Source organism: Mustela nivalis (genome assembly GCF_964662115.1).
Source record: "Mustela nivalis genome assembly, chromosome: 15".
NCBI classification, from domain to species: Eukaryota; Metazoa; Chordata; class Mammalia; order Carnivora; family Mustelidae; genus Mustela; species Mustela nivalis.
The window spans coordinates 32,835,498-32,857,273 of NC_139034.1; the positions used below are offsets into that span (position 1 = coordinate 32,835,498).

The 21,776-nt window shown below is 45.8% G+C and overlaps 1 protein-coding gene across 16 annotated transcripts in view; it reads left to right on the forward strand.

Moving 5' to 3' along the window:
- RUBCNL (rubicon like autophagy enhancer) overlaps window positions 1-18,401 on the forward strand; it is a 40,630-nt gene extending 22,229 nt beyond the window's left edge. For all 16 annotated transcript variants that reach the window (XM_082700610.1, XM_082700606.1, XM_082700605.1 and 13 more), the window contains 10 exons: window positions 251-352; window positions 840-900; window positions 1,499-1,631; window positions 2,993-3,138; window positions 5,104-5,168; window positions 11,293-11,531; window positions 12,440-12,501; window positions 15,372-15,525; window positions 16,177-16,267; window positions 17,428-18,401. In XM_082700610.1, the coding sequence (XP_082556736.1) occupies window positions 251-352; window positions 840-900; window positions 1,499-1,631; window positions 2,993-3,138; window positions 5,104-5,168; window positions 11,293-11,531; window positions 12,440-12,501; window positions 15,372-15,525; window positions 16,177-16,267; window positions 17,428-17,540 (1,166 nt within the window). In that variant the 3' untranslated portion in view covers window positions 17,541-18,401. The remainder of the gene's footprint in view (window positions 1-250; window positions 353-839; window positions 901-1,498; window positions 1,632-2,992; window positions 3,139-5,103; window positions 5,169-11,292; window positions 11,532-12,439; window positions 12,502-15,371; window positions 15,526-16,176; window positions 16,268-17,427) is intronic.
- Window positions 18,402-21,776: the final 3,375 nt, after the last annotated feature.

The following is a 21,776-nucleotide window of genomic DNA, read 5'->3' on the forward strand; positions in this document are numbered from 1 at the left end:
AAAGTAGGCAGGTGACTCTTATGAACCCCTCATCATCACAGATTCTCCCCCCTCTGTTTCACTCAGTCACAGTGAATGGACGAACAACACAAAAATAGCTCCCTGCGTTTTTTCATTCTTAAAGCTGGATTTTTAAACTCTTTTAATATAAACTCTCGGCCCATTTTTATTCCCTGGTTTCTAGTTAGTTGGCTGTGACGGTTTTTCTTGTTTTTCTTGTTGGTGAAAGCCCCTTCATTTCTTTTTCTAGGTTATGCTGTGTTACAGGGCAGCCCAGTGGCCGGAACGCCCACTCACTCTGATGTGCTGACAGAAGCCTGTAAATGTGACTTTGAGGACTTTGTTATCATAGGTAAGATTTGGAGACTCACCAGCGATGACTCGTACTTTCCCTCCCCTCAACACACACTGATATGCATCCCATGTGATACCATGTGACAGTGGCTTTCAAAGAAACTTCTTCCAAGATCGGATTATGTCAGATTAAAAAAATCACAATAGTAATAATAATTAGATGTTCTTATTTCAAGTGTCTTGATAATCAATCTCTCATCTCACTTGTAGAATTGAATGCAAAAGCAGATACTAATTACAGTCAGATCTGTTTGGCCTCTCAATTAAATTTTGGTGGAATTTCAGGAGACTGGATTTTGAAATCCCATCTTTGGTCATTAGCTGTAGTCTCATAGTAGAAACCCAGAGAACATGAAGGATGGAGATGCTGAATAACGAGACCTTTCTGAGAGGCAGGGATTTATTTTTGTGTTCTTATAAAATTAAGTATGAGTAAGTAAAACAGACTGAAAGACTTTAATACCCTTTCTTTTATTTATTTGCAGAACTTGGTGAGTTTAGCAATATCACAGAAACCTGTGGGTGTTCCTGCAGCTCCTCAAAGAGGTAGGTCTCGTCTGTGTCCACTTGCACCTAGACCCCTGGGCCGTTACCGCTGAGGCACTGTGAACGCCAAGCCTCTGACATCTCCAACCAAGTTCTGCCAGTTCTAGGGACAGAGATTACTACTTAACAATGAAACAATCACCACTAAGTTTTCTATAGAGCTTTCTATAGTCTTTTATTTTTTTTTAATAGAGTGTTTAAAGGCCTTTGTATACATTCTTATTTAATCGGCCTGGGTAGAATTTTATTTTTTACCCCATTTTCATAAATATGGAAACTGAGACTCAGGCTAAATGTGCCTCAGGACACAATGCTGTTTGATGAGCAGAGACAGGACTTGAACTCAGGTCTTTGAACTCCAAATCCAGTGCTGTTTTTTTACTGCATTGCCCAGTCTTGGTCCCCTCCATAAATAAAAGCTGCTGTTTCGAGCATGGAGGAACTGCATTGCATGAGACAATCAGTGGGTGGCTGGGGCATGTTCCCTCCTGTGACACCTCTTCTGAGTTTTTGGAGGGGGAAGGATGGTTGAAAACATGAAGATCTACAGCATACTCATGAATATCGTTTTCCACTTTTTGCATCTCTTACCTTTCAGTGTCATTTATGAGCCAGATTTCAATTCTGCTGAGCTAATAGCCAAGGAGCTGTACCGAGCATTCCAGAAGAGCTGGCTGTTGTCAGACGTCAATCAACAGCCTGCAGGCCCTCTAAATGCAGCTGGCTCGGTAGTAAGTATCCAAATAAACTGGCCTTGCGTTGAGAGTTCCTAAATTCTCATCTTGCTTGCTGTTCACTTCAGGCATTTATGCTTTTCCTTGCATGGTCCCTGGAGTGTTTCCCGAGTGTTGATGATGGGCCGGAGAATTCAGCATTTCACATTTTCATCCTCATCTCTATCCTCTTAAGTAGATGCCGTTGTTATGTTTAAAGTGTTAGTTCCCGCCCCTCGGCTGGCCTGGTCAGCGGAAGAGCAGGAGTCATGTCCAGTCTGGTCCCGTGTGGACACACCGGCCTCTGACCGCCCCCAGCCCATTGAGGGGAGAGAACTTTGCAGCAGAGCGAACACGGGTGGGAATAAAGCAGTCTGCGTATGCAGAGGAGGGTGCTTCATTTTATCAGGGGACTCGGGAAGGCCCACTGGACATCTCCGAACTTGAGAGTGGTAGCAGGTAGAAACACGTGGCACAGGGCAGCTGGAGCAAAAGTGACAGGGGCGGGTGCGCCTGGTATGTTTACTGAGCAGGGTGGCCTCGTGTGGTTGGATAACATGTGTTTGTGTGTGTGTGTGTGTGTGTGTGTGTGTGTTGGGGGCGTGCAGAGTTGGTCTTCCTGGGAAATTAGGTTTGAAGGATAGGGCCAAATTGTGGAGGACACAGAATGCTACTTTGAATGTTAATTGCAAACAGGAAAGTGGAATGGATAATGAATAATGAATAAGGAATAATGAACGGCTCAGAGGGGAGCCACTGGACATTTTTAAGATAGGGAATAGCCTTAAAAGCTGTTTTGGGATGGGGCGCCTGGGTGGCTCAGTGGGTTAAGCTGCTGCCTTCGGCTCAGGTTATGATCTCAGGGTCCTGGGATCGAGCCCCACATCGGGCTCTCTGCTCAGCAGGGAGCCTGCTTCCCTCTCTCTCTCTCTGCCTGCCTCTCCGTCTACTTGTGATTTCTCTCTGTCAAATAAATAAATAAAATCTTAAAAAAAAAAAAAGCTGTTTTGGGGGAAGTCTGACAACAGCTGGGGGTTCTGTTGGGCAGCATGTGGTAGCCTATGGACTAAGAGCAGTAAGGCTTCTGCTGTGAATAAAAGCATTCTGGGTCACAGCGACCTACTTACAGTAACTTGAAGTCTGAAAACAAATGAATTCCCCAAAATACTAAGAAAAGTGATCTCAGCTGGCTGGCGTTTCAAGCAAGACTTCTACAGATGGTGTTAGGTACCAGGAGGGCTTCTTTCGTTCAGTTGAAAGCAGTTCTAATTTTTCATGGCATATTTTAATGCTGGAAACACATTTGAATATTCTTTTTCTTTCTGTTCCAGAAATAGGCTTGTTTGGGTTGCTCTGAACTCCTTTTCTGTGTTATGCAGGTAGTGAATGAAGAGTGCGTCCGGAAAGACTTTGAATCCAGTGTGGATGTCGTTCAGGAAATTACCCTTAAGTCGAGGATCCGAGGGGCTGAAGACTGGGAGCCCCCCAGATTTCAAATCGTAGTTAATGTTCACCCACCACTGAAGTAAGTAAGTCTGGGTTGCTGTGAGGGCTTCCAGTCCAGGTAACAAGGTGTGATAGGTCCCCTCTTTGTGGAAGTAGGGGAAGGGAAGAAAATTACACACCGAAGGATGAAGGAAAATTTGTTGTAGGAAAAGGAAAGTTGGGCACATTTTTCTAAATTAGCGTCCAAGCACCTTGTTTTTCATGGGTTTTGGCGGGGGTGCTAAGTAAATTTGACAAATTTAACCATGTCCTTTATTATGTATGTTACACAACAATTAAATATTAAGTAGGTTTAAAGGGGATTTTTAAAAAGATTTTATTTATTTATCAGACAGGGATCACAAGTAGGCAGAGAAACAGGCGGGGCGGGGTGGGGGGGGGGCAGGAAGCAGGCTCCCTGCTGAGCAGAGCGCCCAATGCGGGGCTCTATCCCAGGACCCTGGGATTATGACCTGAGCCGAAGGCAGATTAACCCACTGAGCCACCCAGGTGCCTCTAAAGGGGATTCTTTAAGTGGCTAATATTGAACCTTAAAATTCATACACAATAACTTTAAAAGATTGCTCTATTTCCCAGGCCAACGTGAACTAAAATGGATAATTTTCTTTTAAAAGGAAAATCTTACCTTGAGGAGGGCTGTAGTTAAGAAATGCAACAGGATGGGTCACCTGGGTGGCTCAGTGGGTTAAAGCCTCTGCCTTCGGCTCAGGTCATGATCTCAGGGTCCTGGGATAGAGCCCCGCATTGGGCTCTCTGCTCAGTGGGAAGCCTGCCTCCTCCTCTCTCTCTCTCTGCCTACTTGTGATCTCTGTCAAATAAATAAATAAAATCTTAAGAAAAAAAAAAAAGAAATGCAACAGGATGCGTATAAAAATGTCTTTGTTCTCTAAGAAGTAATAAAATCCTAAAAGACAAAATGACAAAAGAGGGTACAAAAGAAAAAAAAGAAATAAACTCATTTTTATAAATGTCTATGTATAAATGAAATACATAATAACTCAAGGTAATAGTTTTATTTGTTTCTGAGAGGATATGACATTGTAAGGGGACATTTTAACCACTTACTGTTTCTCCATTCCTCTTGGCTTGTATTTAACGTGTTCCCAAACTGCAGCGTAAGGAAGAGCCTGGGGGAGGGTCTTGCCTGTGGCCCATGGAAGTGCCCTAATAGGCTCTATCTTGTATTTTTTCTGTTTGAGAGAATGCCAAGAAGGTGTCTAGAGTGCTTGGGCAGAAGAGCTCCTTCTCCTGGCTTGGGGAAGGATCACTCTCCTCAGCAACGGTTGTCTTTTCTCTGAAATGTCTCTACGTCCTCTCTAAGGCACATGGTTAGGGTTCTGCACATTTTTACCTTGGTCCATTTTTGCAGACCCTAAACTGTAATAAAATTTTACAACTTCCTTCATATTTCCAAATCACATATGGAGTTGTGGCGTCAAGAGTTCAGTAGAAGACACTGCAGTAGATGGTCGCTCTCCAGAAATGTCTGATACTTGGGTCTTATGTGACCTTATTCGTTTTTTTGGGTCCCTGTGTGAACTTCCCAGGCGTATCACCTCTTGGTGTTTCATCTCCCTGAACTTTCTCCCTTGAGTTACATGTCTCCAGTTCTCACCGGTAGGGGTCCTGTGCATGCACAGTGAGCCGTCTCCAAAGATCCCACGGTGAATAGTCATGATACTGACTTGTAGTCTGGTGATAGTAGGGGTTTTTAAAAGACCCAGAGATCTCTAAATAAATAAATAAATAAATAAATAAATAAATAAAACTAACGGACTAAATAGTGATAAAATAAAATAAACGACCCAGAAATCTCAACTAGAAAACTCTACTGAAGAATGCTATTTTTTTCCCAAATGAAAAAATGACGAAATTAAAGCCTTGAGCCCAGAAAAACACCCTGATGTCAGTTTCTTGTCCAGTCAGTGAAAAATGCTCTGTTTGCTATTTCTGAACTGTAACTGTGATCCTTTTCTGTGTGCAGGAAGGAACTCGTGGTAGCAACCCAGAATTTTTTGTGTGCTGGCTGTGGAACTCCAATAGAACCTAGTAAGTATGGGCAGTGGGTTACCCGTTGAGGACGCAATGACAGGGCCAAGCATGGCAAAGTTGGAGAGTGTGCTGTTTTTGTGAGAGATGCCTTCGGTGGAGTTGTTATAGGAACTTCAACTGCTGCCTTCTCTTTCCTGAAGAGGTCATCGTGACCTATAAGGCTGTGTGGCTGGCCTGTTAACTTATCTCCTGGTTCTCTTGCCCTTGAGCCCTCAGTTCCAGCCACACGGCCTCCCTGCTGGTCCTTGAAGGAGGCAGGCCCATGCCTGACTTAGGAACTTGCTTTTCCGGTTTTCACTCTCCCGAGGATGACATCCCTATGTCTGGTTCCCTCACTCGACGTGAGGAGATGTTCTCTGGCCACCCTGTTGAAGATGCCAACATTGCGACACTCCTGGCCACAAACATGTGTACACTTTACTCTCCCTACTTATTTTTCACTCGAGCACTTACCTTCCTAAAATGCTCTTCGAGATTTTACAGATTTTGCTAATCGTTGGTCTGCGTCCCTGTCTCGATTCTAAGTTCCAGGAGGACAGACGTGTTGTCTGTTTTGTTCATTGCTTTGATCCCCTGCTCCTACAAGAGCACCTGGCACACAGTTGTTCCTCAAAAGGTATTTGTTGAGTGCCTGAATGGCTTGTATCAAGGAGCTGGCCAAAGCCCTCTGAGAGGATTTGGGGAGGTGGCTTGAGGGATCATTCCTTGGACAGCTGGGGGCCTAGAAAGTCAGACTTCTTCGAGTCAGAAATTCAAATTGCCCACTGAAGACTGCCAGTCACATATTCTGCTTGTGAGTGTATCCACAGGTCTGGCGTGTAAAAGGCTGGGGAGAGGAGCTTTGCTGGAAAGGGTTCCTTTGGCCTTTGATAGGAAGTCTTGGAAGGAAAAAGACTTTGAACACAGAAATCTGTCTGGGATTCCTTCTACCATATTGAATGACAGTGCCCGCCCTTCATCACAGTTGTAACTGGTTTCCTTGAAAGGAAGGACTCATCCTCCCAACTAGTCTAGTAGAAATCATGTCTGTTTGGTTAACACCCCCATATGCTGGTGCCTCAGGATGGAGTGCATGCTTGAGTGCATGAGTCAGAAACTATGAACACATGACTGTGATTCTGCCAACTTTTAAACAATCTCTCTAAGTTCATTCAACTACAGAGATGTAGGCCTGCACTGGTTGTGTGAACATGGTCCTTCCCTCAGTAAGCTCGCTTCCAAGAAGGCAGAGGCATCAGCCAAGTGAACAGCAAGTACGATGCTTACAATGAAAAAGAAAGTCAAGAGTGCTGTGGGATTTACTTCATGGGAACTGAATCTGGGCTTGAGGGGGCTGGGAGGGAGAAGTTCCTTAGGGAAGTGATTGTCCCAGGAAGAGTGTGTGTGTGTGTGTGTGTATTGTGGGAGTAAGGGTCACCCCGAGCAAAGGACCTGCAGCAACTGCTGGGAAGTCCTGCGTGAGCAGAGAGTAGTAAGGAGAGAAGAAAGCTGCTCACAGGTGCCCAGGGCATAGACGGCAGATGCACTTTAAGACACGGAGGCAATTTGGACTTTTCCTGTGAACTTCCTATATAGTTCTTAGGATATATTTTGACTTCTTAAAATTTTTAAAAAGATTTTATTTGTTTGAAAGAGAGAGAGCAAGCACAAGCAGAGGGGAGAGGCAGAGAGAAAGAGAGAAGCAGATTCCTCGCCTAGCAGGGAACCTGAAGCAGAGCTCGATCCCAGGATCCTAAGATCATGACCTGAGCCACAGGGAGATGCTTAACCGACTGAGGCCCCCAGATGCCCCTTGAGTTTTTACTTGAAGATATTTTTGAACTTCCGGAAGAGTTGCAAAAATAGTATTCTATATTCCTTTCATCCAGCTTCCCCTCACATTAGCATCTTATAATAATCAGAGTAAAATTACCAACTGAGGGCTTCGCGTTGGTACAGTCCCATTCACTCAGGCACAGACTGATTCAGATCTCACCCATGACCTTGATCTGCTCCCAGGTCCAGTTCAGAGCTGCACAAGGCATGTAGTTGTCTGCTCTCCTTGGGCTCCTCCAATCTCACACCTGTTGAACCATTTGAAAAGTATGCAGAGAACGTGACAGCTTACCCTTTAATATTCCAGCATGTTCTAAAAATAAGGATGATGAACAGTTAGCACACCAAAGGAAATGAGTAACAATTCTCTAATACTCTCTCTTACTAGTCCATATTCATTTGTTGTTCTCACGATGTCATTTTTGTAGCCAATTTTTCTATCCAGCTTCTAACCGAGTTTCAGACACTGCATTTAGTCATTATTTCTCTTTAGCCACCTCTATTCTAGAACTCCACTGTCCAGCATGGTAGCCACTCCCTCATGTGGCTATTTAAGATTTAATTTAAATTAATTGAAGTTAAAAATCCAGTTCCTCAGGGCACCTGGGTGGCTTAGTCAGTTAAGCATTGGCCTTCGGCTCAGGTCAGGGTCTTGGGATCGAGTCCCACATTGGGCTCTCTGATCAGCTGGGAGCCTGCTTCTCCCTCTGCCTGCCACTCCACCTGCTTGTACTTTTTCCCTCTCTGTGTCAAATAAACAAAGTCTTTCAAAAAAAGGTCCAGGTCCTCAGACACACTAGCTACATTTCAAGTGCTCAGTAGCCACATGTGGCTTATAGCTACTACACTGGATGGCATAGGCTTAGAAGAGTCCCCTCCACCCAGGAAGTTCTCTTGGACAGCACTGGTCTAGAATTTGTACTTCCGGTTTTTTTTTTTTCCTGTGGCACTGACTTTTCCTCCAATGAGAACAGTTGTGGTTTAAAGCAGGGCTTCTCAACTTCAGTACCACTGACTCTGTTGAAGAACTGTCCTGTACATTCTAGGATGTTCAAAAGCATCACTAGATGCTACTGGTTGCTCTCCAGTTATGACAACTGGAAATATCTTCAGATATTTCCACATATTCTTAGGGAATCACCCCTGGTTGAGAACACCTGGTTTAGGATGCGTCGTTTAGCTCTATTTTAATTAAAGGACTGAAGAAACCAAAAGAAAGAGACATCATTTATTCTGTATTGATAGTATAGTACTTAGTAGAGAGTCAATGAAATTTGATGAGTGAATGACCGGACATTGAGATTTTAGGATTGTAGGTTTTAGGAAAAGATGAATTATAGCAGGAAAATTTATTGGTCCCATTGGTTCCCCTTTCTCTTTCCATCCTGCTAAGTTTGATCAGAAATGTAGAGTGGAAGGGCCAGAGCATACCTTCCTTTCTGCCCATCTTATATAAAATGTATCAAGGTCCTGTCACAAGCCAAAAAATACTCATCATCTGACAAATCAGAAATTGTAATCCAGGGTAGGAAATAGACACATACAACTGACTTCTCAAGATTTGAAATTGAAGAACTCAAACATAAAGCATTTAACGAGTTCTTAACAAGAATTCGTCAACCCTAGTTGTGTGTCCTTATAATTGAACCTGGTTGTTTGTGATTCCATATTTACAGATTTACCTACTGGATGAATTTTATTGGTGGTCACAGAATCATTACGCATGGTGTTTTCACAGTCATGCCCAGATAAGCACAAAGCACCAAAAATTTGAGTTGCCCAAAGCACACGTTTCCAGGTGAAGGCCATGCTCTGCCTTCTGGTTTTCTCTCTCATACTGTGAACAAGGCCTTCTCATGGTTTATTGAATGCCTTTTTTATTTTGTTACAGCTTTGCATTTTTTGTTGATGAGTTAGCTATTTAAAATATCCCCCACATATGGTACTGAAGTGCTTCTAAGCATGAGAAGGATATGATTTGCTTTATGGAAAATATACATGCATTAGATAAGCTTCATTCAGGCATGAGTTAGAGATAGTGCTGTTGGTCCTGAGCAAGGATATAACAAAAATATAACAAAATAATATATTGTTCGCAATGTATATATAAGATTGTTACTGTTGGATTAGCGTTGATAATATATATAAGGTCGTTAAAAATAAATTATAACAAAATACATTAGATATGGTGTTTTTAAACAGAAAGCACACATAAAGCAGGGTTATGTATTGACCAGTTGGTGAAAATGGTACCAGAGGGTCATAGAAGCCTAAACCTGTTTTTCCCTCAGGAGCATACATACCTGTTTTGACAAATTAGGTGTTCATGGCACCTTTACAGAACGTAAACTATTGTAAATAGTAAGAATCAATGGGTGCAACCAGGGTCTGAGGGATAATCTGGGCAAGCGCAAAGGTGTTAGCTCCTCGCCCTTTCTCTCCGTTGCATGCGGCAGAGGGTGAGGGGGCCGTGATGGCCAAAAGCTGGAGCTTCCGGCCAGACGTGGGTGGGAACCCCACTAGCCTGCTCCCCGAGTGTCTCTTCATTCCCTGTCTGGGTTCTCATCAGTGAAATGGGACGTAATAGCCCCTGCCTCTTACTGGTTCGAGCAGAGAATGACACAGTGTAGGTGAGAATTTTAACCAGAGCGTAACACAAAGTCGGTGCTCAGTAAGGGATAACTCCTGCAGTCACTCGGGCCTTGTTTATTGATTGATTGATTGGTTTTATATTTTATTTTACTTTATTTTTGTAAACATACGTGCAGAAGCATATAGGACTAGCAGTGTACCTAACTCATTGAAAGCGCTCGTCATTCAAGTAATGTCTCCTTTCATTAAAATACAAGCGACCTTGTTTATTCTGGAAGCTGGAGCAAAGAAACTAGATTTAGAATCTTCAGTGTACCAGGTGCTGTGGTAGCTGCTTTGCCACCCATCCTTCCATTTAATCTGATGATGATGATATCATCCTCGCCCATCTTAGGCTCCAAGGTTGAGGGCGGGACACTGTGGAGACTTAACTGAGTTGCTGTCTTCTTCTTAAACTGGGTGACAGGTACACAGGGACTTGATGCATTTGTCCCTACACCTTTTGCTTGCCCATATATTTGGTTAGATATATTTCGGAAAGCAATGCGTGCTCATTTGAGCAAATTAAAAAAATGCAAAAGAATGAAAAATCCTTTCTCCTGCCCTCTGGAAGTGTTCACTTTTGGCTTTTTGGTGGGGATCCTCTTGGACTGTGTATGTGTGTTTTTAGAAGCAAAATCACGATCGCAGTGTAAGCATCTGGAACTGGATGTCCACTGCCCACACTCATCCACGCATTCGTGGGCTCTCTGTCATTTCGTTGTTGAGGGCACCGTGCCTGTCTAGCCGGGTGCTGCGTAATGTATGTTCAGATTGCTGTAACGTACTGTAATGGGTACCTGTGTCTCCACACGTGCATGTTACCATTCTGTCTGGTGTCACCAAAGCAGGAGTCCCGGTACCCATCAGAGTTCAAGTATATCGTGGAAATGTCCTCCTAGAAAGTCCCCTCAGGTCAGCCCTGAGAGTGAGTTTCCGCCCCTCTGCCCCTCGCCGGCCCTGGGTCCTCTACCTCTGTGGCGGTCTCCTGCAAAACCAAGCGTTCACTCTTTCGACACGCACGTCCTTGCTGCTGAGATCGTTTCTCAGGTCATTCCTCGTCAGCTGCACTCCCTGTTTCCATGTATCGCCTGTTCCCGTCCTTGGTGCATCTCTGTAATGTGTTTGCCCTGGGTTTATCCAGGAAGTCTTTGGGGTGCTGCTCCCTAAGGTGTCTCCAAAGCGTGCCTGACGATTTACCAAGCACTTTCCGTAGGTGAGATAGCCCATAACCTGGTCCTGAGCTGCTTTTTATAGCTTCAGGATAGTTAGCCTGAAAGGGTTCCACCAGCCCTCAGGCTGCCGGCGGGCAGGAGGCAGAGGGTAGACTCCCACCGATGTCTGGACTCTAAACCGCCTGTGCTTTTGCCTACACTGCCGTTTACAATGCCTGTCTTCCAAATTCAGGAGTATTGGGGGTGGCTTTCTCTTTTTCTGACACCTGTTTTTGGAAAGCAGGGCTCCTGAATAGCCATATAATACACAGCCTCCAGCCCCTGATAGAGCTTTCTCAGAGGCTCTGAGGGCACGTACGATGTTAGCCACACAAACCCTGCCATCTGGGTCTTGAACCTCACAGGAATGGGAAGCGGTGGGGGGAGGCGGGCAGAGGGCAGTGGGTTTGCCATTCGCCAGCTGAGGTGAGGCATTCTCACCCTCCTGTGGGCTCTTGCAGAGTTTGTGAAGCGGCTCCGGTACTGTGACTACCTGGGCAAGTACTTCTGTGACTGCTGCCACGTCTACGCAGAGAGCTGCATCCCTGCGCGGATCCTGACCACGTGGGACTTCAGGAAGTACTACGTCAGCAATTTCTCCAAACGGCTGCTGGACGGTCTAGGGCCCCAGCCTGTTTTCAATTTGCTGAGCATCGGCCACGGCCTGTATGCCAAGGTCAAGGAACTGGACAGAGTGAGGGTGAGCATTGGCCTCGGCGGGGGAGGCGGGGCCGCTGGCGCCAAGGGACCTGCGGCCGCCAGTGCACCTTGCAACCTTGCACCATCTCAGGGGACACAACTGGACCCTCCAAAGGGCGGGTTTGCTGCCAGCCGCTGGAGCTTTATTTTCCAAGGCCCGGTACCAAATTCCCTATGTAGGCATCGTTTTGCGTTTCTCACATCGATTTTGACATTTATTTATTATTAGTTTTTAAAATAAAATTATGTTTAAGGGGTAGAGCATGATAATTTGATGTTCAACAAGTGAAATAATTACTGGTCAAGCTAATTAGCATCTCCGTCTCCACAGTTAGGGTTTGTGTGTGTGTGTGTGTGTGTGTTGGGAGCACCTGTAATGTACTCTCTTAGCAAGTTTCCAGTGTTCAATACAGTATTATTAGCTGTAGTCCTCATACGATCTATTAGACCTGGAGACTTGTTCATCCTACGTAACTGCACCTTTGTTCCCTTTGGCCAGCATCTCCCCATTTGCCCCACCTCCCTGTCTCCCTGTTCAACTCTCTGCTTCTTTTAAGATTCCTCCTGTAAGTGAGACCATGCAGTTTTTTTTCTTTCTGTGTCTGTCTGATTTCACTGAGCACGATGCCCTCCGGTTTTATCCCTGTAGCCACAAAAGGCAGGACCTCCATCTTTCACAGACAGTTTTGTGTTTTCCTCAAAGAAGGTCCCCCGTGGTTGTGTAAGCCTCAGGCTTCACACAACTTGGGTTTCTGCTGGACTCTGTCATGAACCCCTGCTAGAGGGACTGTTTGCGTGTCTTAGAGTTGTAGCATTTCGAAGTTAGAACTAACATTTACATTTGATTTGTACATTTTCTGTGTCATTGATTTACATTAACTTCTCCCCCTGCTTGGGTTCTCACATTAGGAAACCCGGGAACAACTTTTTCATATCAAGAAGCTGTTGAAGACCTGCAGGTTTGCTGAAAGGTACTGATGTTGGCTGGGTCCGTCCACGCCTGAGGTTGGGAGGGCTGGGAGCCTCTGCATACCTAACCACACTTGCCAGTCCCTTGGGTACCATCTACTTCCAGGTCCTTCAATCCACAGGGTCTCTTAGCACAGCAACTCCCTCGGGCCTCTTCTTGATGATCCAGATCCTGTCGCTAAAGTTGCTGAATCTTCTGGCTCACTAGTAATGAACTTAACGTGTTAGAAGAATCAGCCAGAACAAGGATGAAATAACTCCAGCCGGCGGCCTTACTATGATTACTGTTGTTATTTTAAGTTGTGGCCAAACACGCATAACAAAATATACCATCTTAACCATTTTAAGTGTACAATTCAGTGGCATTAAGTACATTCACATTCTTGTCCAACCGTCGCCACCATTCATCCACAGAATTTTTCTCTTGCAAAACTGAAACTCTGTATCATTTAGCAATAACTCCCTCCTCCCTCGCTCCTCCTGCCCCTGGCAACCACCATTCTCCTTACCGTCTCTATGGATTCACTCCTCTGGGTGACTCCTGGAAGTGCAGCCACAGAGTATTTGTGCTTTTGTGACTGGGTTATGGCACTCAACATAATTTCTTGGAGAAACGCCCATGTTGTAGCATGGGTCAGAAGTTCCTTCCTTTTTTAGGGCTGAAAAATATTCCATTATATGTACCTACCGCATTTTGTTTATCCATTCAGCCACCTTGGGTTGCTTTCACCTTTTAGCTCTTGTGACTAGAGGTGCTCTGAGCGGGGTGTATCGATGGCCTTTTTAAAAAATCCCCGATGGAGGGCGTGTCAAACTGTCGTTGCTGTTTCGTACTTTATAGTATCATGTGGTGTTAATTTCGGTATGGTTCTCTTACTGGTAGATTTTATTTTTTTAAGATTTTATTTATTTGACAGACAGAGATCACAAGGAGACAGAGAGGCAGGCAGAGAGAGAGAGAGGGAATCAGGCTCCCCGCAGAGCAGAGAGCCCAATGTGGGGCTCGATCCCAGGACCCTGGGATCATGACCTGAGCTGAAGGCAGAGGCTTAACCCACTGAGCCACCCAGGCGCCCCTTACCGGTAGATTTTTAATCTAATAGATTTTAATATCTTTATATTAAAATAGATTTTAATATCTCTATAGATAGTATACTATCTCTATACTCTATAGAGTATAGATAGTAAACTAGATAGATTTTAATACCTCATAGATACTTGGATTTTTAATACCATTAGTTATTTAAAAGACCGGGCTTTAGATGAATCGCTGTGCACATCCATAATATGTCCTTAGAATAAACTTATAGCGGTGGAATTTTGGGGAGCCATGGCATAAAGGTATAGGCATGAATTCAATGACAGAGATATAATTTTTTAAGTGAGAAAAGAGGTTACTTAAGGGGTTAAGATTATTTGTTATAATAGACAGGATCATAGTTTTTTAAAAAATTGTTTCATTTTATTATTTTTTTTTTAAGATTTTATTTATTTATTTATTTACCAGAGAGAGAGAGAGAGAGCACACAAGTAGGGGGAACAGCAGGCAGAGGGCGAAACAAGCTCCCCACATCAAAACTGATGTGGGACTCGACCCCAGGACCCTGGGGTTATGACCTGAGCAGAAAGTACATGCTTACCTGACTGAGACACCAAGGCGTCCCCCCAAAATTGTTTTGTTTTAAAGCTGCTTTCACTTTCTGATCTTTAATGATAATGTACTATATCTTTAATGATAATGTATTGCCTTTGAATTAAATTTCTTGGGGAGGAGCACATCTCCTATAGTTATTTGGCCTTAAGCTCTACCTCATGGCAGTGGTGTGACAGGTTAGCTACGTCTCAGGCTGTCAGTTTTCTTGCCTGTAACATATAACAATCCTCATAATTATTACTGTCTACCAAAATTTCTTGAGTATCCATTCTGTGCTTCAGATAAAAAGTCTGTGGTACTCATGTTACATCCAGGGAGAAAGCACAAAGCTCTTATTGCCAGACCATGTGTTAGACATATACACATGGTGCCGCACAGAAGAGGCAACAGTTAGGTCCTACAGGGCGGGGCAGGGAGGAGGACCACAGAGCTTCCTGGAGAAAAAGCAGAGTTTAAAGAGCAAGTCAGACTGAAGAAGTGTCAGGGGTCCCCCTCCAGAAGAAGCAGTGTGAGTGAGCATCTCAGGCTGGATGGAGAATTCAGCACAGATTGGCCTGTTGGAATGTCAAGTCCAGCGTAGGCAGTGGCTGGCTCGGGAATGAGTGCGTGGCGCCACTAACAGATATAGGGAATTCAGGAGGAGATAAGTAGGGGTTGGAGAAAGATGCAATCCATATGTGACTGCCCTTCGGACACACAGGTGGCTACGATGAGCTCACATTTGGATGCTTGAGTCTTGGGCTCGGTGCTGGGGTCCTGGCTGGGCAAGTCACGCACCTGCCTATGAGCAGAGATCCTCCTGCTGGCCGGACAACAGTCAGCAGGCAGATGGACTTGAAACTGAGCTGGAATGAATGAGGTCGTCTTTTTTTAAAATCTCAGTACATGTTTTTAAGACTTGAAAAATAAATGTGCAGCTGTCTTTTGTTGAGAATCTCCATGGGCAGGCTGCAAGAGATGTTTTTCTGATGGCTTAGCTTTTTGAAATCCACTTTTAGGGAATTTTAGGTTTCTGGCTTCCAAACAAACTTGCAGAATGTCAGATGGTAAGCCAGGTTCACTTGCTCTTGGGCTTTCTTTTTTTTTTTTTTTTTTGAACTGAGTTAAAAAAATAATCAAGTGTGAGTGCCAGAGAAAACCCCCGCCTGCTCGGCCTCCTTGTGTCACAGCCTCTGTGTGGGTGGCTGTCCGACCTCCTCTTTGTTTCCTCCCCGGCAGCGCGCTAAAGGAGTTTGAGCAGGTGCCGAGGCACCTGACTGATGAGCTCCACCTGTTCTCCCTGGAGGATCTGGTCAGGGTCAAGAAACGGCTGCTGGTGCCCTTGCTCAAGGACATTCTAAAAGCTTCCCTCGCGCATGTGGCCAGCTGTGAGGTAAGGCTCCCCTGGGACAGGTGTGTCCCTGAGCTGTCCCTTACCCTTTAAGGCCTGGGATAGGTGTTCTGCACCTTACCTCATTTAACCACCACCGGCTGTGAGGGAAGTGCGGGGAACACTATTTCCAGATGAGAGAAATGAGGTTCGGAGCTATTTGGTAACAGCCAAGATCGTCATGCTGGCCCGCGGCAGGGCTGGGAATGCAAGCATGGGCCAGTCGACTTCTTCGTGTCAGGGCCAAGCCCTGCTGGGGACCTTGCCTGACTCCCATCTGCCCGGACGCACCAAGGACAGCCATATGGACTCAGGATCCCGGGGACTAGTAGCTCTGTGTCTGCATGAACTCAAAAATTGTAGAACAGCCCTCAGAAATAAGAGTAGGTCATCTGAAGGCCCACGTATAAAGTCATGATCTTTCCCTGGCGTCTCAGATTAAATCTCTCCATGCAAAACAGAGGCACATGTACCGTTCACATCCATTTACTCTACTCAAGTGAGATCTAGCGTCCCGGTCCTTCTAGAGGCCGGGATGCCAGACACTTAACGATGGAGGTTTATAAAGTTCTGTGAAAGTAGTTACTTGACTTCTCCATCAAAAGCATCGTTGCCAAGGAGGATTTTTAACTTTTTGGCCCCCTTCTCTTACAGCTGTGTCAAGGAAAGGGCTTCATCTGTGAATTTTGCCAGAGTACAGCCGTCATCTTCCCCTTTCAGACTGAGACGTGTAGAAGATGTGCAGGTATCTTATTAACTTCATAATGCACCCTTGATAATAGCTTAATAAACGGAAGTGCACGATGAGCTTAATAGCAGTTTAATCACTTAAGCACATTGTTGTTGGAAGTATAATGGTGCTAGTGCATGCGTGTATGTAGGGTAGGACCTCATGGGGTTTTGGGTGTGTGGGGAAGAGAATTTGGGTGAGGCGGGGATGACGGGGGACATCTCCCCATATAGGAGGGAAGAGTGGTTCCCCCTTTTGCCTATGGCCCAGTTCTTTCCCACCAGGGCAAGCTGTAGCCACTGCCCCAGTTTTAGAATTGGATTACGGTCATGCTTAAGGCTGAGATGCTGTCCTTGACCCCTCTTGTACTCCAAGGGCAGTATGAGTCGTCATCACGGAGACCACGTAGCCCAAAAAACCTAACGTGTTTACTACCTGGCTCTTCCCAGCAGAGATGCTCAGATCTTGTTAGATTGTCTGTATTGATGCTTGAGGAAATCCTGTGACCTCTCAGCTGTTTCTTGGGAGAGATCTGATCGTGCATTCTGCCTTTACCCTTGATAAGAGTCATTCCTCCCCTTTACCACTCCAGCACCAACTTCCCGAACACTTTAGGCAGGATCGCAGGGGAGGCTCCCCAGCAGAGAAACTACAAAGCACGGATCTGTGTGCAGAGAGCTCACCGGGGTGTGATGTTAGGCTCAACACCCGTTAGGGTGTGAAGTCAGCAGGACTCGGCAGAGGAGGAGGCGAGCCATTGTGTGGTAGCAATGGAGGGTCAGCATGTCTCACAAGACGCTCTGAAACAGGATGGCTTGCATGTTGTCACATACTGGGGACAGGGGCTAGGCAAAACCTTTTAAACCGCATGTTGACCAGTCACCCGATGTAGGCCAGTGTCGGCCAAGGGAGAGGACCTTGAGGGAGGGAGGCAGGTCTCTCCAGTTTGGGCATTTCCAGTTAGGGCCGCCTCCTGAGCTGTCAGTCACCCACACTCACCATGTTCATGGCACACTGGGGACTTTAGAATCTGTCCCTTCCAACCTGCCTCATTTCTTGTTGGACGACGGGTTTCTGGACCCAGACCACGTCTCTCCCCAGGGTGGGGATGAGCATTTGTATGTATGTGAGAAGACAAGATAGGCTGCTCGCTGATGGCTGTCCTCCTGCTCTAGGGTGCAGAGCGTGCTTTCACAAGCAGTGTTTCCGGTCCTCCGAGTGTCCCCGGTGCGCGCGGATCACAGCTCGGAGGAGACTTTGGCAAAGTTTACCTTCTGCAGCAACATGATGCCTGAGTATTTTGGGAAGGACTGTTCAACATGCCTTAGAACACCGATTCCTGTCTATCATTGATCAGATTGTTGCAGATGTTGAGTACTGTATATTAAGGGAAAAAAGTGGCCAATATTGTTTTTTATTATATATATTTAATGTTTTAAAAAGAATGCACTTTTTTGGGTTATTAAGCATAGGTTTATTCCTGGTGGTTTTGTTTACAAATGTTCAGTGTTTTTGCTGCTGCTGGTTTTTTTTTATGAGTTTTTTTTTATTACTTCTTCAATCGTATTTGAGCGGTTGTATGTAGCTGATATTGGAGCCTATTTTTGTATGAATTGTAACTGACAAGACAAATGACTCCGTTTGTCTTTCTCTCAAGCTTGTTTTGTGGAATGGATTGGTACTCTCAGTGAACAAAAATGCAGCCAACTATCTGTCTACTCCCGGGTTTTTTCCGACTTAAGTGCCGTTTCGTAATTATATCCGTTTTGTAATCGTGTTCTAGATTTTCCTTACTCTAGGGTGGGTAGAGAGAGTACACGTTACTTCCGCAGGTGCACCCATTTCAAGACGAGCTGGAGCTGCTCAGCGGTGCCTGGAGCTGCTGTCTGAAGCAGGTGCCTGTACGCCGTGCCCTTAGAGACGCACAGACCCGTGCGGCACTTGTCACCTCTCTTCCGCACACTGAGTCAGGGGTGCGCGGCTGGGTAGAACTTCATCCCTGCCCTTTAGGATTTTGTCTCATCAGTATAAAACTGAACATAAGGTATTTACAGACTTAAATCGTGGGAAACTACTGTTAATGAACAATGTGATTTTAGTAATAATAAAATCATAGACATCAATTAAAAAGGCGAGGCAAATCGCTAAACCGTTATCAATTTATTTTTCCTATATTCTTTTATGTATATGCTTTCTTGAGACACGCGAGTCTGTGTTTGTTTGTTTGTTTCCCTTGTACCTTCTGTGTACTCTCGCCTACTTGAGAGGGGTCCTGGGCCCAGGTCCCTTTCCAGCCCATCTTTGACCAAACCCCATCCAGTCGTGTGTGTGTGTGTGTGTGTGTGTTGTATTCAGTAGGATAATATCGAGCAAATGAAAGAAATGAGTGCGTCTACCAATCCCACGAATCTCATCCTGTCACTTGTTTTCATATCCTAGATGCACCTGGGGCTGGGCTCTCATTTATTGTTTAAGCCAGGCCCCTCTCTCTCTCTTTTTAAGATTTTATTTATTTATTTGAAAGAGAGAGCACAAGCAGGGGGAGTGGCAGAGAGAGGGAGAAGCAGGCTCCCCACTGAGCAGGGAGCCTGAGGCAAGGCTCGATCCTAGGACCCTGAGATCATGACCTGAGCCGAAGTCAGAGGCTTAACCACCTGAGCCACCTAGTCAACCCAAGCCAGGTCTCTTTCAAATAGAAATTTAGGTACATGGGATAAGATAAATAAGATCAAATTTAGGGGCACCTGGGTGGCTCAGTGTGTTGGGCCACTGCCTTCAGCTCGGGTCATGATCCCAGGGTCCTGGGATTGAGCCCCGAGTTGGGCTCTCTGCTCGGTAGGGAGCCTGCTTCCCCCTCTCTCTCTCTGCCTGCCTCTCTGCCTACTTGTGATCTCTGTCTGTCAAATAAATAAAATTTAAAAAAAAATCAAATTTAATGCAGTGTTTTATTCCTACCTGTAGCTTCTATTCATTCCTTCTTAGGAATTCAGAGTCCGAGTGCTCTGTTAATAATCCTTACACCATCTCCATGAGTTTGTGTCAGCATCTTCATTTCACAAGCAAGACAACGGGCTGAGAGAAGAGAAATGACCTAGGTCCCCAGAGGTGGTGCAGGGGAGAGCTAGCTCTGGCATTTGAGTCCGCCTGCCTCCAAAGCCCACATTCCTAGCCCCTACCCACGTGGTACCATTTTGAGATAATATAGAAGCAAAACCAATCCGAGCTTGTAAGTGCTGGTCAAACCTTAGCTAGGGCCATGGGGCCGAGGGCTTTCTCACTCGCGCCCTTGTGTTGATTTGAGGAACTTTCTGCGGCTTCCTCGTTGCCTGAAGGACTCTGTGTCCAGGCTGCTGTGTTCGCAAGGCACCAGCATGTGGACGTGTGTGAGACGCATCTCTGATGTTGAGGAAGGAGGAGTGCCCAGCAGCTGCCAGGAAGTGATGCCTTTGATTTTTTATCTTGAGGAAGAATGAGGCAGTATGCATAGCCACTCTGTGGGTTTGGCTGAGATTCGGTCCCTCCCCACTGTGGTCACAGATGTTTCTTCCCAGTGAGGTGCCCGTTAGAACCCAGAAGTGGCCTCAGGGCATGTGCAGCAGGCCTGTGGGGAAGTGATCAGTTGTGACATACATTGTTCTTTAATGGGCCTGACTCACTGCCCTGGTTTTTCCCTGCAACTCCTTCCTGGCTGCCAGAGGAAGATGAAGACTTGGTCTTTCTCATCAGATTCCTACGTGCTGTGAGGTAGCAAATTGCTGTGCGGTGATCCCAATGATCGGTTTTAACTTTACACTGGTCTCTTGGAAAATTCCAGTAACGTATCCTTTATAGTCCTGATTCACAGCTGCAGGAGGGAGTTATACTGAGGGATATGGAGCGAGGAGGGGTGAGGAGGAGGAGTGAGACAGCTCAGAGATATTCTAGTGGGTTGACTTGGGTGAGAATTAAGGGATGGATTCCCAGATCTGCTGCTTTGAATTCATGGGATTCTGCAAGTTGCTTAAATGCTCTGTGGGCTCCCGCCTCTGTAAAATGGGGGGTCATAAGCATATGCAGTTGCCGTGAGGATTAGACATGGAAGCACCCAGCAGAGGGCCTGGTACAGCAATTATTAAGTGGTAATAATTAGGTCAAGACAAATTAAAAACCGAGTTATACCAACTATTTTCTGTGTCTCTCTGAGTAAATTACTCTGTGTCTCCATTTAATATGCGGATTATTGTGGGCTGAATTGTGTCCCCCGGTGCACCCCCCAAAAAGTTGAAGTTCTCACTCCAGGTATGTTTGAATGTGGCCTTATTTGGAAATAGGTCGTTGCTGATGTGATTAAGATGAGGTCATGCTGGATTGGGGCAAATCTTGCTCTAATGACTGGTGTTCTTATAAGAAAAGGGAAAATCTGGATGGAGATACAGACACAGAAGTCCCAGGGAGAATGCCTGCCATGGGGCCATGTGTCTATAAGCCAAGGAACATGGAGGCAGCAGACCCTAGAAGGGAGGCATGGAGCAGATTCTCCCTCGAAGCCTCAAGAAGGAACCCCACCCTGCAGACACCTTGACTTTGGACTTCTAACTTCCAAAATGGTGAAAGAATAAATGCTGTTGTCTTAACCACTCGATTTGTGGTCATTTGTTGCCACAGCCCTGGGAGACCAATGCACCAACATTTGGGGGCATCAGGAGGGCTAGAAGATGAGTGAGTGTCACAGTTTCTGATGTCCTCCAGTTCTCTGCCTCTTCCCTTCAGACGTCAAGACTCAGAGAATGGTAACAGTGGCATGGAAACTCTAGCATCTCTCGACCTGTGGGTGTCTGTACGGATAGAGATCCCCACGTACATGACAATGGGGACCGAGCAGCACCATCACCTCTCCTACTCCGATCCGTGAGAACTGGAGAGAACCACTGACCTCAGGTGCCCGGGGATAGCCATGAGCTTCGAAGGTGCTGGCTTGAATCGTCATGGGGGGTGGCTGGGGGAAGTGGCTCTTACCTCACATCAGCAGATGAATCCATCCTGATTTTCAGATTTCACAGAAATCAGAATATACCTTCAGACCCATCTCGAGGGGGCATTGATGGCAAGCGTTCAAAAGGCCCTGCTTTCCCTCTTTGCCTACACAGGCTGGAGGGCACTGGCGCTCGCAGCTGGCCACACTCATGGGGTTTGCGTGTAACGGGGACGGGGTCTAGCAGCCTTGCCCCATCCCAGGTCCCTGTGGAGGACCTCAGAGAGGGAGAGAGACTGTCCAATAGAAGAAATTGTGGTGTCCTGTGGAGTAACTGGTTGGGGACAAAGGAGGTCACTTCCGTAGCTCTTTGCTGTAGCTGCTTAGAACGTCAGCCTAGGGCTCCAACTTCAGATTAAGTCTGAGGCGTCGCTGGGACACCCGTGAGGCAGGGGAGAAGATCCCTGTTGCTGTGGAGAAAGATCCATTACAGAGGCCATGAAGGAGATAAGCAGAACGTGTGTCAAATTATGTACTGGAGCAGCCCAGAGGCAGTGTGATAGACGAGCACAG